We start from the raw sequence: 25,616 nt of genomic DNA on the forward strand, positions 1-25,616 counted from the left end.
TCTTAGCATTAAAGTACAGTTGACATTGAGAGATGTCAGGGAGTGGCTGAACTTCACCAAAAAGAAAAAAAAATAGAGAAGATGTGTTGTTGGCACAGAAATACTGTCGGTAGAAGAGTTCCTGGCTGCCTTTTATTCGCCTGCCGACAGCGAGCACAACGGGGCTCTCGCTGCCTGCTTGTGGCTCCTGCAGATTTGCAATAAGCAGCTCAACTATATTTTTATTTTCAAGAGTAATTCAATGTATCGAAGATAACGGCTCCCAACTTGTGAATGCTTGTTAGTTAAGGGGACGTTGCAGCCTGTAAAGATCAGCTTTTAATTTCGTGCCAACAAATTAACGCGGCGATGTGGTACTGTCTTTTCCACAGGTGTGTGTGCAAGATCAGCTTTTAATTTTGTGCCAACAAATTAACGCGGCGGTTGTGGTACTGTCTTTTCCACAGGTGTGTGTGTGTGAGCTAGGACTGTCTGGACCTCACTGTAACTAATAGCCCCTATGTAATTTGGAAGAAGAAACGTTCCATGGAAGACCCCCAGGGAATAAATGGGAAATCTGTAAGTAACCAACTCGTCAGTCCTGAGAAAATAAGTCATGGCTTTTTAAAGTGGTAATTATTTTTTGTTGCGACCGAGTGGCTGGGAAGTTGCATAAAGCTTACGTGGGCTTTTAGTGGTTGGGGGCAGTGAATGGTCACATTTGTGGAGAGGTGGAGGCTTATGCTAAAGCTACAGAAAATGAGTATATACTTAAAAATATCTGTCTTCAGCGATTCACATTACAAAGGGGTGGTTGTTGCTTTCTCTGAGAAATATTCAACTTACTGCATTTATCTGTTAGAGAGTTTTCATCCCATTGTTTGAAGTCATTTCTCTCTGCCTGTGTGAGATTTGTATTTAAAAAATACTGCTTCTGAGAGAAGCAGTATAAAGTCTTATGAACAGTGGCAAAATTTGTGATTCTTAAAAAAAATACCTTCAGCGGCATTGTTGTTTCTGGTAAATGCCTGTTCATAAAGTCACGATAGTAAGAAATTTTGCAGACGATCAGATATGGTTAATAATAATGTTTCGTTCACAGTCAAATGACTAGTGTGTGTTGTGGATTTGTTAGTTTAGTTTGTGATATCATTCTTGGCACGCAGTGAACGTCAAAACGCTACATATATGTTTTCCTTCTGGATTGTTTTAGCAGAAACGGTGCACACTGAAATCGTGTTATTTTTGCTAGTTGTAAAATAACGCTCAAAACTACTGTTTAGTAGATTTGATTTGATTTGATTTATTTCTGGCATCTTTTCCCGGTTTGTTTATTTTCTACATTTGACAATCCTCTGCATCATCTCTCTCTTTTCCCCGTGCATATCCAGTTTCCCCGATGCCTGTGTTAGTTTTCCACATAGCAACAGAGCAGGAGGAACCAAGCTGCCTAATAATGAGCCTGTTGTGTTGCCCGTTTTTGTTACAGCCTCTCGCCTCAGTGTCATTTTTGCTGTCTGAAGCAATATGGCTTTGATTCTTTCCCAATGTTCATTTGTTCCACAGCCCGTCTCTACGCGGACGTTTCGGGTATTTATCCGTGGCTGCTACAGCAATGTGTGAAAAGGACCAATTCACTCCTGGAGAAAGGAAGGGGTGGCCATGGTTACCGACGGCTGCTAAACAGGGATGGTCCTCTTTGCAGTCGCAGTCCCAGGGCTTTCGGCACCACCCAAGCCCAGTCCTCGTTCAGTTTAGGACCAGGCTTTGCTCTGGGCAGGGAAAAGCCTTTCTCCGAAGCCACTGGGATTTTTCCACGGCTCCCACTGCCTCTCTCTATGCCCGGCGTAGCCCGGGATTCGTGTGCTGTGGTGGGTTTGGGTTGGGTAATCGTACGCCGGGGCTGCATGTAGTGACAAATGTAACTGTCACTTAACGTAACAGGAGTATTAAGGGAAATATTTGTTCATGGTTTGGCACCACCAAGCGCTCCTGTTGGGGTTTATTCATTCCATTCCTTCTTTTCACCACTCAGTCCAGAGAGCCCGTAAAACACTTCGTCTGCTCAGAATTTCCCTCCGCGTGACCCAAGTGGGTGGTAGTCGTGGATGCTATCAGGATTATCAAAATCTGAACCAGTAACTGCTGAACAGACTTGCTTGCATCCATAAGCACTTGGGCTTCTCTAACGGCGAGGACGGAGCAGCCCACAGGTACTGTGAGCGTGGTGGAGCACTGGAACAGGTTGAGGCCCCTTCCCTGGAGATATTCAAGGAGAGGCTCGACGAGGCCCTGGGCAACCTGGTCTAGTTGGGGGTGTCCCTGCTGACTGCGGGGGGGTCGGACTAGATGGCCTTTGGAGGTCCCTTCCGGCCTGGGCAATTCTATGACTCTATGATTCTACATGGCACAGGGCAGGAGTGACGCTGTTGAGGGGATGGCTCTTCCGATTGCTGTGTCCTTGGGTAGGTTTAAAATTGAGGCATTAAACTGGTGAATCCCATCCTGCCATTAGGCTTCACTTCAATTCACACATAATTGGAGGGGCTGCTGTGGTTGCAACAGTCAGTTGGCCAACTTAAGATTTCTTAAGAGCAGTAGTCAGAAGGCAGAAGACTCTCAGGGAAAAAAAAAGTTGGTGGCACGAACACTCTTTTTGTTTATTATTCTGCTCTCTGTGTGTGCGTACAAGAAGGAAAGAAAGAGAGGGTGAGGGACAGATTAGCACCCTGCAATTACTGCACAGAAACTAAAAGATGTTTGGGATTTAAGATCCCCAACGCATGGAGCCACTCCTAAAACCCACTGGTAGTCCTTAGGAAAAGAGGAGAACTTTTCTACAAGTGCCAGTTAGTAGTCAGAAGGCAAAAGAGCCTCAGGGAAAATAAAGTAGGTGGCATGAACACTTTCTGTTTATTATTCTGGTCTCTTTGTGTGCGTACAAGAAGGAAATAAAGAGAGGGTGAGGAACAGATTAGCACCCTGCAATTACTGCATGGAAACTAAAAGATGTTTGGGATTTAAGATCCCCAACGCATGGAGCCACTCCTAAAACCCGCTGGTAGTCCTTAGGAAAAGAGGAGAACTTTTCTACAAGTGCCAGTTGAAAGGTACTTCAGTTTTGGAGCTGGCCCATGCAATTTCAGGTACACATGGGTAAGGGGGGAGCTTTATGCAGCAACTGAGAATGGAAAGGTGTATCTGGGCATGTTTAGTTTGGAGAAGAACAGGCTGAGGGGAGACCTCATTGCCCTCTACAACTCCCTGACAGGAGGGTGTAGAGAGGTGGGTGCTGGCCTCTTCTCCCAAGGGAATAACAACAGAACCAGAGGAAATGGTCTGAAGTTGGGGCAGGGGAGGTTTGGATTAGATATTGGGAAGAATGACTTTCCCGAGAGGGTGATCAGCCACTGGAACAGCCTGCCCAGGGAGGTGGTGGAGTCACCATGCCTGGTGGTATTTAAGAAACGTGTAGACGTGGCACTTCAGGGCATGCTCTAGTGCCCGAGATTGTTGGTTTGTGTCTGTTCGTGGTTGTTTTTTTGTTTTTTTTTTTTCTTGTGGTTGGACTCGATGATCTCAAAGGTCCCTTCCAACCATACAGATTCTGTGATTCTGTAGTTTCAGGAAAACAGAGCTAGAAAGCAGAACAGAGGAAGTACCAGGAGAAGGAGAAAGGAAGATGAAGAAGGTTTTTCAGACAGCACTATGAGAGAGTAGAGGAGTAGGTACTTTGCCATTTTTGGGGGGCCAAGATTTCTCTGTTGAGAAAGAGGAGAATGTTTCACGTGGGAATGCAGCCTGGCAGTGTTAATGTGCACAGGAGGATACCATAATAAGCCCAGTAGTCTAACTTCTGCAGCCTGTTCTGTTCATACAGCTGGGAGGGGATTTTAGCATCTAAGCAACACTTCCATCACCCGGAAAAATGCTCCTGATGGTACCATTGTGTGGTTTGTTCACGTTCTTTAGGAACAGACTTGCAAACTTGAGCACTGCATCTTCCTTCCCGCCTTTCTTTTACTCGGTGCCTGAGAAAGAACCATAACACAAATCTGAGGCTGGATAGACAGAGAATATTAGCATATTATCCTGCCTGAAAAACTCATTGATGTTCAGTTTCTTTCTTTCCAAGTCCAGAAAAGGCCTTGAAGCTTGTTTGCTAATGATATATGCACCTATTAAAGATGCTCCACTCATGTTCTATAAGAGTTCTTGAATCTTTGGAAGTGGTGGGTTGTTTTTATTTCTGTATTAATAAATTGCTTGTTGATTTCAGCCCAATTTGTCAGTGCAACAGAGAACTCCGTGATAAACTGGGAGGTGCTGTTGACTCTCTCGCCTTTCTTTTACTCGGTGCCTGAGAAAGAACCATAACACAAATCTGAGGCTGGATAGACAGAGGATATCAGCGTATTATCCTGCCTGAAAAACTCATTGATGTTCAGTTTCTTTCTTTCCGAGTCCAGAAAAGGCCTTGAAGCTTGTTTGCCAATGACATATGCACCTATTAAAGATGCTCCACTCATGTTCTATAAGAGTTCTTGAATCTTTGGAAGTGGTGGGTTGTTTTTATTTCTGTATTAATAAATTGCTTGTTGATTTCAGCCCAATTTGTCAGTGCAACAGAGAACTCCGTGATAAACTGGGAGGTGCTGTTGACTCTCTTGAGGGACAAGAGGCCTTGCAGAGGGATCTAGATAGATTGGAGCATTGGACAATGGTTAATGGGATGAAATAGGATAAAGTCCAAATGCTGATTCTGGGCTTAGGATGGAGTAATGCCAGGCACAAGTAAAAACTGGGAGAGGAGAGGCTGGGGATCAGCCCTGCAGAAAGGGACCTGGGGGTGCTTGTCAACAGCAGGGTCAATAGGAACCAGCATTGTCCTGGTAGCCAAGAGGGCAAACTGCATCCTGGGGGGCTTTCAACCCAGTATAACCAGCTGGTCAAAAGAGGTGATTGTCCTGCTGTATTCAGTCTTCAAAAAAGGTGATTGTCCTGCTGTGTTCAGTCTTGGCGTGGCCTCATCTGGAGTACTGTGTGCTGCTCTGGGCCCCACAATTTAAGAAGGATGCGAACTTGGCGTGGCCTCACCTGGAGTGCTCTGGGACCCACAATTTAAGAAGGATGCAAAGGTCCTTGAATGTGTCGAAAGGAGGGTAACAAAGCTGGTAGAAGGGCTGGAAGGAATGTCCTGTGAGGAGCGGCTGAGGACTTTGGGCTTGTCTTGTTTGGAGAAAAGGAGGCTGAGGGGTGACCTTATGGTTCTCTGCAGCTTCCTGAGGAAGGGAAGAGGAGAGGGAAGTGCTGAGCTCTTCTCCCTGGGATCCAGGGATAGGACATGTGGGAAAGGTTCAAACTGTGACAAGAGGTTTAGACTGGACATTAGGAAGCGTTTCTTCACAGAGAGGGTGGTCAAACACTGGACCAGGCTTCCTAGAGAGGTGGTCGATGCCCTAAACCTGTCAGTGTTTAAGAGGCATTTGGACAATACCCTTAACAACGTGCTTTAACTTGTGGTCAGCCTTGAATTGGTCAGGCAGTTGGACGAGATGATCATTGTAAGTCCCTTCCAACTGAAATATAATATTCTATTCTATTCTATTCTATTCTATTCTATTCTATTCTATTCTATTCTATTCTAACTTCCTACAGTTGGGCTGCCTCAATGACTGGGCTCTTTCTCAACTCGAAGACTGTCAAAATGCCATGCTGCTCACCTCACCCATCTTTCTGTGGATGTACTTCTTCAGTTGATCAACTTTGGAGCAAACACCAACAGAGGAGTATTATTTGGCTTGCTACTGAAATCTGCAAGTCTGATACGTAACCAATATGTGTACACTTGAAAGTGCCCTGTGTAGGGTTGTGTCCTGTGCCAGATTTGGTACACCCATGCTCCGATCTCCTTTTGAGTTTGTAAGCCCTGCTCTTCACCATCCTTAGGGGGCTTTTCTGCCTAATGACTGGGCTCTTTCTCAACTCGAAGACTGTCAAAATGCCATGCTGCTCACCTCACTCATCTTTCTGTGGATGTACCTCTTCAGTTGATCAACTTTGGAGCAAACACCAACAGAGGAGTATTATTTGGCTAGCTACTAAAATCTGCAAGTCTGATACGTAACCAATATGTGTACACTTGGAAGTGCCCCGTGTAGGGTTGTGTCCCGTGCCAGATTTGGTACACCCATGCTCCAATCTCCTTTTGAGTTGTAAGCCCTGTTCTTCACCATCCTTAGGGGGCTTTTCTGCCTGTCAGTCATTTGTAACAAGTCACTCTGCTCACACATACATGAGAAGGAAAAAAAAAAACCCTACATCTTATTTTAAATATTTTGGAGATTAAAGTGTCAGTTTGGATGTTAGAGAAATTCTAATTGTAAGGAGACCAAGACTGGGTAACAGTACACCTTAAAGCAAACTGATTTTAAAACACTGTTGTAAAATTATTGTGGTTTACATTTGTGGTAGGCTCAATCTCTACCAGTCCCAAACTTGGCATTGACATGAAGGTATTGCCCTAGAAACCCTCTAGAAGCCCTAGAAACATAACAAATACTGATAGTTGGAAGATTCTGGCTTGAGGCAGGCATACACCTGGGTTAGAGGTACCCTGATAATGTACTTTTAAAAACCCTCCAAAAGGGCATTGTAGTGGTAAGCAGGTATTTTATTTCATTTGATTTTCCTGTTGAGGTTTTAAAAATGCGTTTTTTTTACAATTCACTTGCAAGATTCAGCACAAGGAAGTTTTCACAGGTAAATATTAGCTTGTTTTCTGCAGTCGCTGTACTCTCTGGGAACGTTTTGGAGGGTATATCTTCCCCATCACTCTCTCTTTGGTAGTGATAAGTTATTATGTAGCATAAAATACTTCTCGTTCCTACCCCGTCCAGGCTCACAGTTGAAAATTCTCCTTGCAAAATTGTACTCCGAGAAGTATTTTTCAGCATCGCGTTATTTTTGATGATGGACTTTGCCCATCTGGAAAACAGAGCGAAGACTCTGAGGCCCTCAGCAGTCAAGTGAGATCCAAACGGTGCGTACCCAATGAGCCAAGAAAGGAGGTGCTCCTGGGCTGCTCCAGACGTTAATCTTCTCCGGTTCCCCCCGCAGCCCCCAAACCTCAGCTTTGGGCAGCCTGGCTGCATAATTCCAACTTTTTGCTCCTCCCCACTGCTCGCTGGACACCAGTCTCCTTCTTACCCCACGCCATGTATCGCAGAGAGGCGCTTGCACCCAAAATTCACTTTGTGTGTCCGCTCATGGAAAGACACAGGGTGAGGAGCTGGTTTCAGCAAGAAAAAAAGGAAGGGGGTTGAGGGGGGGAACCAAACCAAAAAACATCCAGCACCTGGCTGCAGCAAAATAATGAATTTTGCAGCAAACATGCGGGATTCTGTGGAATCTTGGAGAAACGCCAGGCTCCACGACCACAGAAATGCTGAGTCCATGGGGCCCGGAGAGAGATGGCTGGGGCAGTTCACGTCTCTCCCTCTTTGTTTCGAGCTCTTTGCAGCCTTACTGAGGCTTCAGGTTACACTCTCTTCACGTTTTCAAGGTTATCTTCCCCACCAGGAGGGCTAGAAAGTTGGTTTTGTTTCCGAGGCGAGCGGTTTCGGGGGCCACCGTGGCGGTGGTGGCGTGGCCATGTCTGCCACCTCCGGGTTCAAGCAACCTCCCCAACGTTTGTTGTGCCGTCACATCACCCATTTTGTCACATGAGGGGACAAAGCCTTCTAGGAAAATGGGTGAAAATACAAATATTTTACTTTTGGTGGGAAGCTCTGCCAGGCAATAACCAATGAGCACTGTGCAGTTGCCGACTGCCACTGAGCCTCTAAAACCCAACCACCCGCACCCTTCCCACTCCCCTTCCCCTCCCTATCTGCAATTGGGAGGATATTGGAAACACAAGCCACAAAACCCACTTATAACACTTGGTAAGTGTCAAAAATAATGAACAGCCGGAACTAGCTGATGGATTTAAATTCCTCGAGTTGAAATGAGCTGCTGCCGGGCCGCCTCTGGTAACTGCTCCATCAGTAACTATTAGTAGAATTATTTTTCTTTAAAAACATTTTAGTGGAAATACTCCTGAAAAATGTGAGGTGTTCTGTGGACGGTTTGAAGAGCTTACCTAATTCACTACAAGCTATTCATTCAGCTGTGTTTGCAATAACGCCACGGAGGAATTCCTGGTACTTAAACTGTACTTTTCCTAATCGGTGGCAGAAACCCCGCAGTGCCGCAGGCAGTGATGCTTGCAGCACCCACAGAGGCACTTCTACCCACAGCTCGTAGTGTTGGGCACGTTCATCGTAGCAGCGATGCTCGCAGCACCCACAGAGGCACTTCTACCCACAGCTTGTAGTGTTGGGCACGTTCATCTTTGCAGAACCAGAGCCTGAACATGGCATTTATTGTAGCTTTTATTTTTAGTGAGCGTTTGTAATTTTCTGCCAGCGTTTTCCATCCTTGGTGCGTTTTCTGCACGCCCAAATCAGTGCTGACCTTCTGGTCCCGGCTTTAGGGGCAGGACAGAGACCTCGCATGGGTTGTATTGGGGGTCCATCGACAGATACCAGCACTGATATTAGCTACAAACTCCCCTTTTCCTCAGAAAGGTGGGTCTTTGTTACGATTTTTAGATCGCCTCATAAAAAATGGATATATAATAGGTATATAAAAAATACACAACCCATCTGACTCTTTCCAGCCGCTATATAACACTGTATGCACACTGTTCTGCGTGAAGCCTCTTCCTGAAAGTCCTGATGAAGTTGTAGCTTAGCCCTTAACAGCAAAAAGCAAACTGCCAGTGAAGTTTATTTTCTTTTTTACGAGGTTTTCTGGAGCATTGTTCCGCTCGAGGAGCCATGTTTGTTAGTTTTGGCTCCCTGACTTTTCTTCCTTAAGGATAAACTCTCCTTAGGCAGTTGTACAACTATGCACTAAAAGGCTGCATAGCAGTTTATTCACCGCCCAAGCGCCAGCAGAATTCAACTGTGTGACTTCCTGGCTTAAGCGGGGGTGCATCCGTAATGTAAATACCTACTTGATTTTGTGGAAAACCAGGAGGTTTTTTTGTTTGTTCTTGTAAAAGATTCCTGCTGGAAGCTTAACTTGAAAGTTGGCATCCAGCCTTCTCTGCTGTGACTCGGATACTGATCTGATTTTTGTGCTTTCATGGACGTTTTTATATTTTAAAATTTTTAATTCAACATTAGCTTTGCTTACAAGCTACAGAGCAGAATAAAATCGCATTACAAACGTTGTAGTATTAGATTTTATCACCATTTATTTCTTCTCATCTGCTCAGGGATTTCTACATGTTCGGTAGAACTAATTTGCAGTCAGACACTGAGGTCTTCTAGAAGGCCAGCAGGCTCCACAAACTAATTTATCCAAATAACCAATCCCTCATAGGCCAACCGTAGAAGGACACCAAAATGGTCTAAGCAGGCAAAGCCCCCTTTTGAAGTCTGGAATGTTTTGACTGACTTGAAACAGGCGGCAGGAATGAAGGGATAATTTTCAGTGACCCATGGGACTTTTTTTTTTTTTTTTTTTTTGCCATTTTCAAATATTAGGTAAAACAAAGAGAAATTGCTTGTTCTAATTTAGAAAGACTTAGCAATCCGGAAGGTAACCAGACTCAGAATTGAGCACTAAGGTACAGGGGCTGAAGTTTACGCAATGGGTTGAGGGTTTGAGTCTGGGTGTGTGGTATTTACACACCCACACGTACACACACGGCTTTACTTACTTACACATAGCTAAGCTGTTCTTTGCATTTCCCTTTTGTAACAAAACTTGGGTAGAGAGCATATCCGTGCAGTATTAAGTGAACTACCTGAAAAGCTGTTCGAATGGTACATGCTGTTTTTTCTTGAAACCATCACTTTTAATTAGAAGGATGTGTTCCTGGCGCTGCGTCCAAAGCTGGGACGCTCACTCAGATGCCAAGACTTCCCGGCCATACCTGTTTTCTCACACTCCCCATCCTGCTGCCATTTGAGTAAATGCGGAAATTAATATAATTTTTAAGCGAGTTTTCTAGCCTAAAGTAGTCTTGCAGACACAAAGAGGAAGTATTTTGATGAATACATAAACCCACAATTTTCTATGAACGTTTCTTCGGGGAGAAAGGGAGAACGTGAATGTTTAGGGAGAAAAATAAAACATTCAGGTACTTCATGTTCGGCTGCTTGAATGCATTTATTAAAGACAGTGTGAAGCAATCTCACGGATTTCTGTAACTTTTCGGGGAGAAAGGGAGAACGTGAATGTTTAGGGAGAAAAATAAAACATTCAGGTACTTCATGTTCGGCTGCTTGAATGCATTTATTAAAGACAGTGTGGAGCAATCTCACGGATTTCTGTAACTGTAACTGAACTGGGGTTGTTCAGTCTGGGGAAGAGGAGACTGAGGGGAGACCTTATCGCTCTGTACAAGTACCTGAAAGGAGGCTGTGGAGAGATGGGGGTCGGTCTCTTCTCCCAAGTTACAGATGACAGGACAAGGGGTAATGGGTTCAAGTTGCGCCAGGGGAAGTTCAGGTTGGATATTAGGAAACATTTCTTTACTGAAAGGGTTATCCAGCATTGGAATGGGCTGCCCAGGGAGGTGGTGGAGTCACCATCCCTGGAGGTATTTAAGAAACGTGTAGACATGGTTCTTCAGGGCATGCTCTAGTGCCCAAGATTACTGGTTTGTGGTGGGGTGCTGTGTGGGTGGGTGATGGTTTTTGGTTTGGTGGTTGTTGTTGTGTGTTTAGGTGGTGGTTTGTGTTTTGGTTTTTTTTGGTTGTTTTTTTTTTTTAATGTTTAGGGAGAAAAATAAAACATTCAGGTACTTCATGTTCGGCTGCTTGAATGCATTTATTAAAGACAGTGTGAAGCAATCTCACGGATTTCTGTAACTTCTTTAGAAAGACGCTCTTGTAAATTTTATCTCAAATTTACCGTGAAGATTTATATGATAGGTCCAGCCTTGTATTTAGCAACACGAATGACACAGCCCAACTCCAGCTCTCAGCTTGGTCCGTGTGACGTTGACTCTCAGATAAGCTGGAGCTTCCTACAGTGTCTTCTGGAAGGAGGAACCACTAAGCCAGTAATGAATCTTCTCTATCTCTGCTTAATTAGAAGTATGTTTCCTTAAAACAATATTTTGACAAGGATATTGGTCACCAACTCACCCTTTTCCTTCTTTGGTGGTTCTTGGGAGCTGTGTGGCAGTGATAACACTCATGGTTAAGGGAGAGGGTAAATGGGCACCCCCATGGGCTTAGGGGTCTGCAGAGCATCACTGTGGGGCTCACATGAGCTTCAAGGAGAGCAATTTTAAGCTGGAAGTTCAAAGTTGGTGCTTAAAGCTCTATGGCACTTGGTTGAGCTCTGGCTATTGCTGGTGTCGCTCCTACGTGCACAGCTAACTCTGAGTTTTGGTTTGTTATTTTACGTGGGATATTGAAATATAAGTTCCTCCTGATTTCAGATTTCTCTGAAATATTTGTGCTTAGTATTGTCCTGTGGTTATAGACAAATAGAGAATGACAGAGAAATCCTGTTTGCAGTTTTCAGTCTTATATATACTGACCTCAGATTAGTGGCTTTCAGAAACATGATGTTTAAATTAATGTTATTTTGGTGTGAGTGTATATGTGTGTGTCTGTGTGCATGGAATGTATTAGATTAAATTAAGTTAAGTTCCAGCTTTTACTTGAGGAATATAATTTTGTTAGTAGTTAATAATGTTAATGCCATGATTTTCTCATATTATGTTTACATATATGGCTACAGTGAAATCAAATTATATTTGCTGGGGGTAAGATTAGTCAGTCAAGGACCTGTTTACAACAGGAGACATTAAAACTCGGAGTTTGTAGGAATGAGATGCCTCTTTATTTCTGTCCGCCTTGCTTCAGCTGTGTTGTCTAGACTGTCCTGGAGGTGGTGGACTCCCATGTCTGGTGGTCCATGCGCGTAGCTCAGCAGCAGAGACTGGCAGGGATTTCTCATCAATCGCAGAGAATTTGTCATCCTGACCTTTTTGGCGTTCAAAGCCTTCTATTCTGCCACCAGCATTCACAAGGGGTGAACCTTCCATCGCACCAACAATGCACCTACACAACTGTGCAGGGCAGCAGATGGGAGACAATTTCTTCCCAGCTTCTGTGGTGATCAGCTCGTACCCTGAAGCGCAGGATTTGATTATCCTGATTATAATTTACAGAGCCATAAAATGCTGTTAATGGACATGAGTCAATGAATGGAATGGCTCAAAGATTAAAAAAAAAAAAAAAAGCTTATATTTTTTCTCAATCTGTTTTAAAAGGAGCAAGTAGGGGAGTCAGTAATTTCAGACACACTTTCACACTGCCCTTATGCAGCGGAGTAATTTTTAAATATAATCTAAGTGTTACATTTGGGCAAAATGAGGATTTAAAGATAAACTTTTAGAGTAAGCACTGCTTGGGTGCTTGTAGATTCAGGCATTTGCTCTTGCTGAATGTGTGTTTAGTACTGTAATGAGGATTAGAAGACAAAATTTTAGAGTAAGCACTGCTTGGGTGCTTGTAGATTCAGGCATTTGCTCTTGCTGAATGTGTGTTTAGTACTGTAGGTATTTTTAGGAAAGTAAGCATGATCTATTTTTTATTTTATTTTTATTCTTAATAATTGGACATATTTTTCATGTTTGACCACCCTTTTAGGCCTGTAAATAATTTAAAAGATCTAAAAGTATCTCTGTGTCCAGGATCAACTGGTTAAATGCTTATATGCCTTGCTTTCACCTTCAGTTATTTGTACATGAGAAAAGAATCTAAATTTAGGGGTGGCCTGTTTCACTTCTATTTTTCTACTCCAGTTTGAAGCAGTAGCTTTTTTGGGAACAAGGTATATTTAGTGGGAGGCTGATAGGTGCATCAGATTTGCAACAAGATTTTGGCAAGGGAGAAGGAGCGAGACGTAGGCTTTATTTTTTTCTGGTTTTTAGTAAAAGCGCAGTGGCGCATCGGGCGGGTTTATCTAGTGCTGACACTGCATGAATCCTCCGCTCGGTCCCTGGAAGGGCTGTGTGCTGCCATTAGGCTTTCTATAAACAGAAGAGGAGGACACTGCCAAAATCCTGGCAGCACTGGGGACCAGCTCTTCTGTTCTCAGCTCATCTTGTTTGTTCCTGCTCAAAGACCATCTTTCATTTGCCGGGATTGCATCCGCTTTGATGCTCGCGAGCAACGAGCATCTTGCACTTCTTGGAGGCTGGACCCTCCATCTTCTCAATTCCTGCAGTTTTAAATGAAATAACTGCCTCCGATGAGTGCAATTAATTTGGCAGCGTTTTGGTCTGACTGAGGAGAGTTAAAGACAATAGCTGCTCACAAGGAAACACTTTTGGGGCTGGACAGGAAATCAGAAGCCTTGTGTTAACAGTTTGAAGAACACTCAGAGTTGGATTGGCAGAGAAAAGCAGGAGGTAAGTGCCACTACGTTGGGTTAAATAACATAACTTACTGTTCTGCATCTAGCAGGGACCAGCAACAAGCAGGAGAAATAGAGCAAATTCTGCTTTTGGTAGGATGGAAGTTACATCTAAACCCCTGTATTTAATGTTGTCCTTCATGAGCTTGCTTTTGTTTGGACATGTTTATTCTTTGAGCCTCTGTAGCAATGCGTTACACAAGTTAATGATGTATTTTCTAAGAAAGTCTTTTTTTTGGTCATTTTGTGCCTAATAACTCCAGCACAAATGTGGGGGTGTTGAGTTTTCCTGACATGAGGAATAATGAATTGTCAATTTCCGTTCACTTCCTTCAGAATCACCCCTGATTCTGACTTCTGTGTCTCTTCTGAGCTGAGGAGCCTCCTTTTTCCTGAGGCTGGTGCTGAGCTCTGTGTGAGAGATCCAGGATGGGAGCACTCTGGCTTCATGATGTTTTCTGGTTTACTCTGTGTTTCCTTCTTAGTAATTGTTAATGTTATATCCATCCGTTTGACTGACACCATCCCCCAGGCTTTTGTTCTCAGAAAATTATTGGCACCAGCTCCAAGACCACTTTCTTGGGAATAGTAGTATGTTTAATAGGGCAGGTCGTTTAGGAATTCTACTAATAACTTTGTGAAAACTGCTCACTTGCTCTGTTCTGTCTTTTAAATAGCAATTAATGACAGACCTTTTATTTTACCTTGTGACAAACTGTTAAGAGCTTTTGGCTTGTGGGAGCTTTTCAGAAATCTAAATATACTCCATTAACCAAACCACCCTTATCCAAATAATCATTAACTCCTTACAGAAATATCAGTAATCTTGAAGTTAGGACTTCTCTTTACAAAGCCATGCTTGCTCTTCCCCATTTCATCATATTCCCATGTGCTTACCAATTCTCTTGCTTATTGTAGCAGCTGATTTGATCATGCTTCTGTGTTTTAGAGCTCTTGGACCTGGGTATTTCGTGCCTCTTCCTTTTCTTAATCTGCCTGGAAGCTTCCTCTGCTAACACTAGGTTTAGAGCTGTCAAGGTCCTTCTTGCATAGTGAGTATCATGCAAGTAATTAATTTAGTTTTACTGCAATGGTCTTGCCTTGACTGAGCATTCCTTTATTACCCCAGGCAAATGATTGGTTTTCATGTGTTTTTCACAAAGTTTGTAAGTTAATCTGAGCCAATAGCAAATGGTTCTTCAGTGTAGTGGTTTGTTGTTTGTTTTTGTTTTGTTTTGTTTTGTTTTCTATATATATTCTCCTGGGTTTGCATTTTAATCTGCAGAACTGAAGCCCTTTTCCAGGCATTTAGCTGTAACTTACGGTACTCAGCCTGGGTGATGGCTCTGGATCCTCAGCATCCTAGTCTTCTGGCTCTGCACAGGTCACCTCCTCCTGTGCAGGTGTCTAGGACATCTAAAATAACACTAGAAGCCTTGTCCAAGCATCAGAATTGCTGCTAGCTTTTTTACTCAGTGTATTAGTCTTTATCCTCCTATTTAGTAATTTTTGTACTCTTTGCAGAGTACAGAGTGAATGTGCTGTTGCAGATCATTCACCTCTTACAAGTGTTGTTCACTATTTTGTATATATAAATCCTTGGTTTAGTGAGATCTATGGACTGCATGTATGATGTATAAAAATACCAAACCAAAAAATGCGGGGTATGAATTGCATTTTGACTTCCAGGTGATACAGTTATAAAGGACAAGCTTCATAAATTCCAAGAAATGTTGTATTTGAAGAGTACCTACCATACCAATTGTCAGTAGTGTCAGCACGTCTGGTAGCATGACTGAATGCATGTTTGCCCCTTTGGAACCTCTTCTTATTTCTTAAGAAATAAAAAAATGCAGCTGGTATTGGAATGTAATGGTTGGTTATCAACTTTTCTTGGCTTATATACTATTGGAGTCCGGATATTCAAAGCCCTCCTGTTGTAAGTAGTGGTGTAATTATTTTTGTTGTTAAATGGTATGTTTCAGAAAGTCATCTCCCAGAGAGTCTTACCCAAACTTTTAACTAGAAGCCTAGAAACCTTTTTAGCTTGTCTAATGTGCTCTTGAATGGTTTTGCTGGTTTGGTTCCTGTAGATGGGCAGCCATAGTGTCTCTTGCCTGGGCAGGTGCCCCATCCCTGGAGGGGTTCAAGGCCAGGCTGGATGGGGCTTGGAGCAACCTGGTCTGGTGGGAGGTGTCCCTGCCCAGGGCAGGGGGGTGGAACTCGATGATCCTTAAGGTCCCTTCCCACCCAAACCATTCTATGATTCTATGCCCTGCCTGCCTTCTCGCTGCCGGCACCGCTGCTTACGGTTGTCTCTTCAACATGGAAAACCAAGCTACCCAGGCACAGGACTTCTCTTTCCTTCAGAGCTAAAACAGCAACAACAACAGGGTATTTCAACATCCCCAAAGCATTTTTAAAAATCCAGGATGAATAGTTTGTGAATTTTATCCCCCTGTCTCTTTTGTTGAAGGTGAACTCTCCAGACTGTATTAGGGAGAATTAGGTGACCCAACTCTGGAGTGTAGACAGCGTTTTTGAGGCCATTTCCTTACAACATAGATAACCACGGAAATGAAGCTGCAAAACAAGCAAAATATACTTTTTGTTATGATTTGAAGCAACGGGTTCTCTTTATGAATCCCCTTTATCTGTGTGAGATTTTTCCACTTCGGTTTGTTTTTGTGTTTCTCAGAAGTGTTCCACATGAGACCAGGGCGCCCTGCGACGATGTGTAAAGCTTTTGTGTTACGTGCCAATGACTGAGAACAGAACTGACTATCCTGTGGCAACTTTTACAGCAGGAGGTTTTATAATCGCTGTGGATGCGACAGCACAGCACTGGGATGAGATCCTAGTAAAGCTTTTTTGTCCTTGCTAGAAAGAGCTGTTTGAACAGTTTTAGCCGAACAGGCTGCCACCAAAAAGAGCTCCCTTCTCCAGCTGAAACTGAGGTGACAATATTTGGCTTTTCACATGGTATGCAAGACATTTGATGCATGAGTTGAAGAGCAGAGCTCATTAGAGTGAGTAGTAGAAGTGTTGGTATAGCTGTGATAAACTAAAGAGGTAAATGAGGTAAGATTTGCAGGAAAAAGAATGTGTCTTTTTATAAGATTAGAATGATAGAATAAGAGGTTGGAAAAAATCAGTTTTAGGTGCAATAACATTCAGAGCCTTCTCACTGGTGTACTCAGTTAAAAAAAAAAAAAAAAAAAAAAAAAAAAAAAGAACAGCTTTGAAACTGAAACTCTTGGTGTGTTTGTGTATAATTGGGGTTCATAGTTTTGACCAAAAAACCCAGAAACTGGGGATACTGGCATCAGTTGCAAGTTGGGAACATGTGATCCCATTCCACACCCTCTTCACTCCATTCTCTGGTGACGGTGCTCTGGGATGTGTGATTGTGACTGGTGGCTTGGGTCAGAGCAGGGAGGGGAACGAACACCTCGCCCTTGGGAGCAAATGTTGACTGCAGATATTCTGAGAGAGAGGTTTGAGAGCAGCCTGTTCCAGAAAAACAGGAGGGAAGATGCTTCCCTGGGGGAGAAGTTTGAATTCCAGCTCTAGTCAGGGCAGAAGTGGGGTTTAAGCTCTATTCTTTGGATTGTCGGATACTCAGGGTGGTAAGAAACACCCACTCCAACTTCCTCCGCCTCCTCCTTTCTTTTGTCATCTAATCTTTTTGTTAAAAGCTCTTTCTAAAAAACTTTCTTCTCCCCTTGCCAGTGAAAGTTCGGTAAAGTTCTGATTTTTGGTCTGACTTAGAAAGGTTTTGGGAGAGTGGGGGCATAGCCTTCCAGCCAAACTCTATATTCACATCTTTATATTTCATGTTCTTTTTGGAATCTGTATCTCATAGAATGATAGAATCAAAGAATGGTTCAGATTGGAAGGGACCTTAACGATCATCAAGTTCCAACCCCCTGCCATGGGCAGGGACACCTCCCACCAGACCAGGTTGCTCCAAGCCCCATCCAGCCTGGCCTTGAAGCCCTCCAGGGATGGGGCAGCCACAGCTTCTCTGGGCAACCTGGACCAGTGTCTCACCACCCTCACAGCAAAGACTTTCTTCCTGAGATCTCATCTCAATCCCCTCTATTTTTGTTTAAAACCCTTTCGCCTCATCCTATGGCTCCCCTCCCTGATCCAGAGTCCCTCCCCATCTCTCCTGGAGCTCCTTTAGGGACTGGAAGGCCATTATACGGTCTCTCCGGAACCTTCTCTACTCCAGGCTGAACCCACCCAACTCTCTCAGCCTTTCTTGATAGGAGAGAGAAGGAAGAGAGACCAAGAAAAGCCAATGTCTGGAAGCATTCCATTATATATGTAATATTATTTTAAGGTAATTTAGTAGCTTTGTGATTATTTTTTTTTTAAATGTTATTATCCTTCATATCTAGGGGAAGATCAAAGACCCATTCTGGTAGGTGGCACAGAGTGAAGTAGGGAAAAGCAAGCTGTTGCTTACAGAAATTACAAGTTTAGTTAATAGTGAGGTACAATGGAAGAGTAAATGTTAGAGTTGTAAGCCTATCTGCTCTAAAAGCAGTTTCTTGGAGCTAAATTACTTAATTTAATTTTTTGAAAAAAGATTCTATTAATGTTTTTAATGAAAAAATAAATATCATCAATGCCCTTAATAAGATAAATTAATTTAATTTTTTGGAAAAAGATTCTATTAATGTTTTTAATGGAAAAATAAATATCATCAATGCCCTTAATAAGTAAGCCAGTGACTATTTTTTCCTTTTCTTTTATTGAACAGATGCACTAACAGGTTGGCTGTAACACAGAGCTATATTCATGTTGTTAAATATCAGTAGTCATTGAGATCTGCTGACCCTCAGGCAGTTCAGCCACCCTGGCTTCAGTGCACACCTGGAGCCAGTGCCTGCTGTGATGAGTAAATCATTTTGTGAGTATTTTCTTTAGTTTCTCTTCAAGTATGGAAGACTGGACACCAGCAATATGGCAGCTCCGTGTCCTTTTTCTGACTCTTCCTAGACTTCTTCCAGAGAAGAGTTAATCCAATGACAGTAAGATTATAATGACACCACAACAATATTTTATCCCTCTCTTGACCTCCCCCATGACATTTTTTGCCATGTAAGTGGGAAGTAAGTGTTCTCAAAAGGAAAGCAGTATGTAACACCTTAGTATTTTGGAACCATTAACTGCCCTCCTTTATTAATGGTTTAGGTGGTCTGTGTGGGGATTCTTGTCCTACCAAGGGGCGTGATGGCTTCTCTGTGCCTGCAATGCCAAGATGTATTGACTGCTTGTCGCTGTGTAGTGAGAAGGGTCACGCCTTAGTGCTGGGCTGGGCCTCTTAGCCCATGAGAATTATCATATCTAACACAATTTCAAGAAACCTATGCAGAGCATGTCCATTCTCCTATGTTTTCCAGCTCTTACTGGGCATTTGTTGTGGCATTTGATGTTAGGCAGGAAGAGGCAAGTTGAAGATGAGGAGGAAGGTGGGAACTGCTCTGTGTGGTACAATACACGAGTGGGTAGTGAAATGCTGTGGATTGTGACTCTGAACTGTGAGAGGCAAGGAAGTTTGTGAGAAAGAAGGGTCATTTGCTCCCTCCTTTTACCTCCAGGTGAAAGTGCTCCTCCACTCACCTGCCTTTCCTAGCCTTTAACTTCTGTTCTCACGATTCTTGGCACAGAACAGGGAACTGCTGGAGAGGGTACATCAAGGGGCTATGAAGATGATGAGGGGACTAGAACGTCACTGTGATGAGGAAAGGCTGAGGGACTTGAGTCTTTTTAGTCTGGAGAAAAGAAGACTATGGGGGGATCAATGCCTATAAATACTGAAAGGGTGGGTGTCGGAGGATGGGGCCAGACTTTTTTCAGTGGTGCCCAGTGACAGGACAAGAAGAAATGGGCACAAACTTGAACATAAGAAGTTCCACCTAAACATGAGGAGGAACTTCTTTCCTGTGAGGGTGGCAGAGCCCTGGAAGAGGCTGCCAAGAGAGGTGGTGGAGTCTCCTTCTCTGGAGACATTCAAACCCACCTGGACACGGTCCTGTGGGATCTGCTCTGGCAGGGGGTTGGACTGGGTGATCTCCAGAGGTCCCTTCCAACCCCAGATCATTCTGTGATTCTGTAACAGTCATTTCTTTCAGTTGAGGTTAACGCTTGGCCGAGGATCATACCAGCTCGTGCCTGGTAAGTTATTTGTGGCTCTGAGCTTTTGAGTTTTACACGATCTGCCATAAAACTAAAAATGCTCGTTAAACATTTTCCCAGAATGACTTTGAGAGGAACCTGTTCTGTACCTGTCTTCTGCTGATGAGCAGTGTGACTATTTGCTTACTTCACACTTGGGCCAGATTTACACTGATGCTTTTTAGGTCGCACTGACTCCTTTCCTTAAGCTCTGGGACACCTTTTGGTTTTCTTCCCATTCCCTGTCAGCTTGTGCTAATAATAATCTGTGCATCTCAGCTGTTTTTGTCAAAAGGCCAGTACTCTTTTGGGGATTTTTTTTTTTTTTTTGTTTCTGCACTCATCTTATTCAACCACTGAAGTTTTGTGCCACGCTCTCGTTTCTCATTGTCAACGGTTGAGTAGGAAAATGTTATTCCCTCGGAAGCGTGCACGGGGCGTTCAGCATTAGGGACAGCTGCTAGAAATAGAAGTCCTGTCCTTCTTGGTTTTGCTGAGCCCTTGTGGATCGTTCGCGTCAAACTCTGACTCCTCAGTGGGAGACTTCATGGAGTTGTTACCGCTGTTACCTAGAGAGGATTATAAACTTTTGCCTTGCTTTTTATTACAGAAATAATGACATTTAGTGTCACAGAGCTCTTGTCATAGTATTTGTTCTTTTGAGTTCTTAATACGGCGCTACTTGGCAAATGTTTCATGCTTAAGTATCTTTAACCTCCAATCTTTGCGAGGTACTAGTTTAGAGGGTGTTATTATTCTGCCTGTAAGTCTTGTGTCCTGCTGAGAAATTGTGAGGGTTCCTTTTACGAGTCAGAGAGCGTTGTCAGCAACAAGTGGTGCTGACAAACCCGATGTGTTTTGTGCTTTAACACTTGTTTTCTGTGAGTCACTTGTAGGTATAAGAGTAACACTGGAGTGAATTAAGTGCTGAGAAGTGTTACACAGGACCTGTGCAGGTCTACCAACAAAAATAAACGTGGCTGGGTTGAAGGGTGTGAGGGTGGTGTTAGCAGAGCTGTAGAGGCTCTTGGAGGGACGCCGAACAAGGTCCATTGGGCTCACAATGACCATGGGCTGCCCATGGGGAGTGTGGCTGCTGGGCTTCATCATCCAGCACAGCCTTTCAGTCTGATGTTCATAAAGGAGTTTTAAAACATTGTAGTTTTTAACAGTCATGAGTCTGTCCAAACTGAAGGATGAGCTTGACTGGCTGCAACATCCCATGTGTGCGTTTAATGCAAAATCTTTGTGTTAGCCCAGTGTGTCCAGACTGTCACTAAAGGGTTTATGATTGCTCTGCTGACACTTTTTAAAGATCTAAGGCCTCAGTGAGGAAGAAATTAAATTTCTCTGCTTTGAGATGCCCTTGTCCGATTGGATGTAATGTCTACTTGGCAAGCAGGGTTTCATCAGTAAGACACAGACCTGACGTTGGGATATATGAATCCCAGTGATACGTGGCTTTCATGCAAGCTGCTTTCACGACTGTCGTGATGCTGTGTAGCCTGTCTCTGCCTGTTCTTTGTCTGCAAAATGGGATAGTAATGCTCTCCTTCTCATCACATCAGTCTAATTAATTTGAGCTTGTTGTACTGAACCTGTGTTATGTGTAGGAGTTGCACTATGCACTGTCTTGCAGTCCCAAGTATTGAATTTGTGTTTCCTTTTGAAAGTTGAGTGAGAGAGTGCCAGCCATGAAAGCCAAACTACTCCCAGCTTTTGCTTTCAGTAATGAGAATGATGAAGCTCAAAATATTATTGCTATGAACCATCTCTGTGTAGATGCTTATTACGATTATATTCTAGTGGACGAATCCAAAACACACAGGGACTGCCCCCTATGCTTTTGCCATGATAAAGATCTGAAATCTTGATTTGAGCACTGTATGATCTGTCCCTGTGTGGGGGGTGGAAGTTATGTGTGCACAGCTAAAGCCATGAATTTGATCCATACTTTTCTACTACAATCTGCAAATGCAGAAGTTTCTCTTAAAGCATATTCTTGCGTATAGTTTCTTCCTTTTTGTGAGGGCAGAGACATATTGTTGTAAGACTGACATACAGTCGATGAAAAATCATGTGCTTTTAAAATATTAAAATTCTAGAGCAATTACTTTGTATAGCAGGCTGACATTTTAAAATATTGAGCACATATTTAAATGACACACTTCAGTGCTTTCACATTTTTTTGTTCTCATCTGGTCAGAACGTAGTGTGGGAATAGTTTGTGATAACCCAACATTGTAGAATATGTCTAATAGTTTTTTAGTCTGTTGAGTAGTTTAATTAATTATTGTGAAATGGTTCTGAGAGACAAATGAAGAAAATGCCTGGATAAATAAAGCAAATTTAAAACCTGTTCTTTAGCTCTTTCTAAAATAGGACAAAGTTAGTAGACTTACTTTTAGACGTCTGCTGTTGCTACTGTGCAGAAATGATACTACATGAACAGAGGGCTACGTGATGCAATTCTAATAGTAACAAGAATCTATTATGTTGTAGCCTGATGGGTTTTTAAACAATGCAAATTTTAGAACAGATATGTTAAGTGATAAATATAAAGGTAGTTGGCACATGTATTTCTTGTATTTACTTTATATTTAGCTGTGGTTCCTCTATTAATCTTTGTTTCAAACATTAAATGCCTTCCTCCTGGCAGCTGTCTGTTCACTCGTACCATGACTACTGGCATGTTAAGTTCAAAGTGGAATGTCATGGAGAATGCAGATAATATATTTAGTTCCTGTCACCAGACAGCACAAGGCACCAGTGCGTCTCGTTCTCAGAGGGGGAAGCCAGCTACTTTCACTGCAATGTTCCCCTTCAGTTAATATAAATTGGTTTGTTTTTTTTTTAGAGGAAGCGTTAGTCAAGTCTATCAGCGTGATTTTTATTCTAATCTGCAGTGTTGGGAGTATCTGAAAGAAATGTTTAACGTAAAATAATTTTAAAAGCAGTGTCAGAGAGAATATGTAGAAGAATATATGTTTATTTTTCAATGCTTTGCTATGTGCATTCCAAAAAATAAGTTGTAGCTGGAGCAGACGCAGGAGGACTCTGGGTCTGAATAATCAGAAGCAAGCCATTTTAAAACAAATTATAGAAGCTTAGAGAAGAGAAAACTTTCCCAAGAGCATAGTGAAAGGCTTAATCCATATTTCTACAAAATTGCAGCTGTCAGGCTTTCTTTTATTACCCTAGCAAAATGCTGTGTCAGGTGTTACGAAGAAGTTTGGCCACGCATTTAGAAAATTAATAGCTTCCTTACATCAGATGTGTTAAATAGAAACATGTCTGGTTGTGTAGCCAGTTGTCATATTTTGATGTTCCTATTGAAAGTTATTTCTTTTACTGTATAATTTATGTCCAGTAATTAAGCTATGAAGAAAGAGACGTTTTGTTGGAGCAGGGATCTTCATGCACATAAAAACGTTTATGGGATGAGATCAATGTTTGCTATGCCAGTCTTGGTGTGTATAACGTCAGGTGCTCCTGAGAGTAGTTGCCATTCATTCACAGTGTGAAACAATAAAGAAAGGCAAATTTGCCAAAAAAAGAGACAAACTGGTATTGACAAATTCATTTTTATCCTTGATAAATTGTCTTCAGTTTGTCAAAAGATCAAAGTGACAGTCAGTAGAAGTATCTTACACTGATTTTTTGAGTTTCAGTAGTGGGCTTTCCAGCGCTTTCATCTAACCGTAGATTACTACTGGCATTAACAGCTTAAATCTCAGGTTTTATGGGGTTGGCTTCTTCATTCTGTGTTACGATTAGCCTACTGAAAACTGGTGCTGCACTTACGGTGAATTTTTTTCCCCTTGTGTGTAATTTCCCATGTTGAACCTGGTGGTTGTTGTCTCTTATCCTGTCACCTCACACCTCCAAGAAGAATGAGTCTTCATCTTCTCCTTATCTTCCCACTAGGTTGTTGTAAAGAGCAATAGATTTCCTCTTGGCCTTCTCTCCTTCAGGCTGATCAAACACAGTTCCCTCCACCTCTCTTCTCATACAGTATGTGTCCCCTGATCTTCTTGATATCCTTCTGTTGGATACAGCAATGTCTCTGTTCTACTGGGAAGCCCCAGACTAGATCCAGTACTCCAGAACCAGTCTCTCACGTGCCAAATAGAGGGGGAAAAGTAACTTTCTGTGGTATGCTGCTTGTATTTTTGCTAATACAGCTCTATATGATTTTGGCATTCCTCACTTCTGCTAGCTCATGTTGAAATGCTCCACCAGGTACTCCCAATCCTTTTTGGTAAATCTGCTTTCTGCCCAGTTTGTCTCCAGCCCTCACTGTTGCATGGGGCTGTTCTATCCAGGCATGGGTTTTGGCATGTGCCTTTGTTGAACTCCGTGAGGTTCCTCTAGGCCCATGTCTCCAGCCTGTCAAGGCCCCTCTGGTGAACATTGGCCCTCCCCTCCCAGTTTGGAAATGACTTCTGAGAGGATTTGCTCCATAATCTTCCTGCAGACTGAGATTAAGCTGATTGGCCTGTATTTTCCTACAATCTCCTTGTTCTTCTTGAAGATGGTGCAACGTTTTCCCTTTTCTAGTCTTCAGGAACCTCCTCTGATTGTTATGACCTTTCAAAGACGGTCAGTAGTGCTGCTTTCCTAACTCTATCCCTGCACACTCAGGCCATGTGTCTCCACTCCCTCATGAGTAGCCTCCACTCTCTGTACACTCAATTTTTGTGTTTGAGCTCAATCAAGAGCGTCTTGTTCATCCATACTGGCCTCCTACCCTCCCTGCTCAGATTCCTACACTTTGGAAAGGACAATGCTTTGAGGAGGTTGTCATTGAGGGTCAATCAACTTTCCCAGCCTGTCAAATGTCACCAACCTCTGATGAACATTGGCCCTTCCCTCCAGTTTGGAAATGGCTTCTGAGAGGATTTGCTCCATAATCTTCCTGCAGACTGAGGTTAGGCTGATTGGCCTGTATTTTCCTACAATCTCCTTGTTCTTCTTGAAGATGGTGCAACGTTTTCCCTTTTCTAGTCTTCAGGAACCTCCTCTGATCGTTATGACCTTTCAAAGACGGTCAGTAGTGCTGCTTTCCTAACTCTATCCCTGCACGCTCAGGCCATGTGTCTACACCCCCTCATGAGTAGCCTCCACTCTCTGTACACTCAATTTTTGTGTTTGAGCTCAATCAAGAGCGTCTTGTTCATCCACACTGGCTTTCTACCCTCCCTGCTCAGATTCCTACACTTTGGAAAGGACAATGCTTTGAGGAGGTTGTCATTGAGGGTCAATCAACTTTCCTGGGCCCCTCTGCCTGCGTGGGATCCCACCAAGCTGGTCCCATCTGATCTTCTGAATGATAAGATTTGAATAGACGAGAGAGTGGATCTCCAGGAGGTTATCATTGAGGGTCAATCAGCTTTCCTGGGCCCCTCTGCCCGCATGGGATCCCACCAAGCTGGTCCCATCTGCTCTTCTGAATGGTAAGATTTGAATAGACGAGAGAGTGGGTCTCAGGCATAGTCTGTAGGGTGAGAGCATTCCTGGTAATTTGGGATTGGCTTCTCTCTGTGGGATAGGTCAGAAGAGGGGTGAGGATGTAGGTCTTGTCTCCAAGTGGGCAGCATTATAAGGAAATGTGGAGAGGAGGAAATGGAGGTACACAACTTCCATTGAGGGCTGTTATTGGTGATACCAGAGCTGCTGATGATACCAGCTAGTGGTGTTAGCAAGATAAATTTGAGAGCTGTGATTTAGACAATCCAAACATGGAGAAGATGGTTGTTACAAAGAGCACATGGACTTTTGGAAAAATCCTTTACAACTGGAACCCACAGGCTTATAGATCAAATACAGAAAAGGTAATACTGAGAGAGTCGCTAAAATTGTCCCTCCAGCCCCTCTTGTCTCTTTTCTTCAGAGTAACTTATTTTGTAGCACACTGCAAATACACAAATGTATAGGGTTGTTATTAAACTCGA

At 43.1% G+C, this 25,616-nt stretch overlaps 1 protein-coding gene across 1 annotated transcript in view; it reads left to right on the forward strand.

Annotated features, from left to right (window-relative positions):
* The first annotated feature begins 475 nt into the window (after positions 1 to 475).
* EYA1 (EYA transcriptional coactivator and phosphatase 1) overlaps positions 476 to 25,616 on the forward strand; it is a 196,450-nt gene continuing 171,309 nt past the window's right edge. Inside the window, exon 1 of the mRNA XM_014961145.1 lies at positions 476 to 558. Within this exon, the coding sequence (XP_014816631.1) occupies positions 526 to 558 (33 nt within the window). The 5' untranslated portion in view covers positions 476 to 525. The remainder of the gene's footprint in view (positions 559 to 25,616) is intronic.

The sequence above is a fragment of the Calidris pugnax genome, unplaced genomic scaffold (genome assembly GCF_001431845.1).
Source record: "Calidris pugnax isolate Ruff unplaced genomic scaffold, ASM143184v1 scaffold331, whole genome shotgun sequence".
Lineage (NCBI taxonomy): Eukaryota > Metazoa > Chordata > Aves > Charadriiformes > Scolopacidae > Calidris > Calidris pugnax.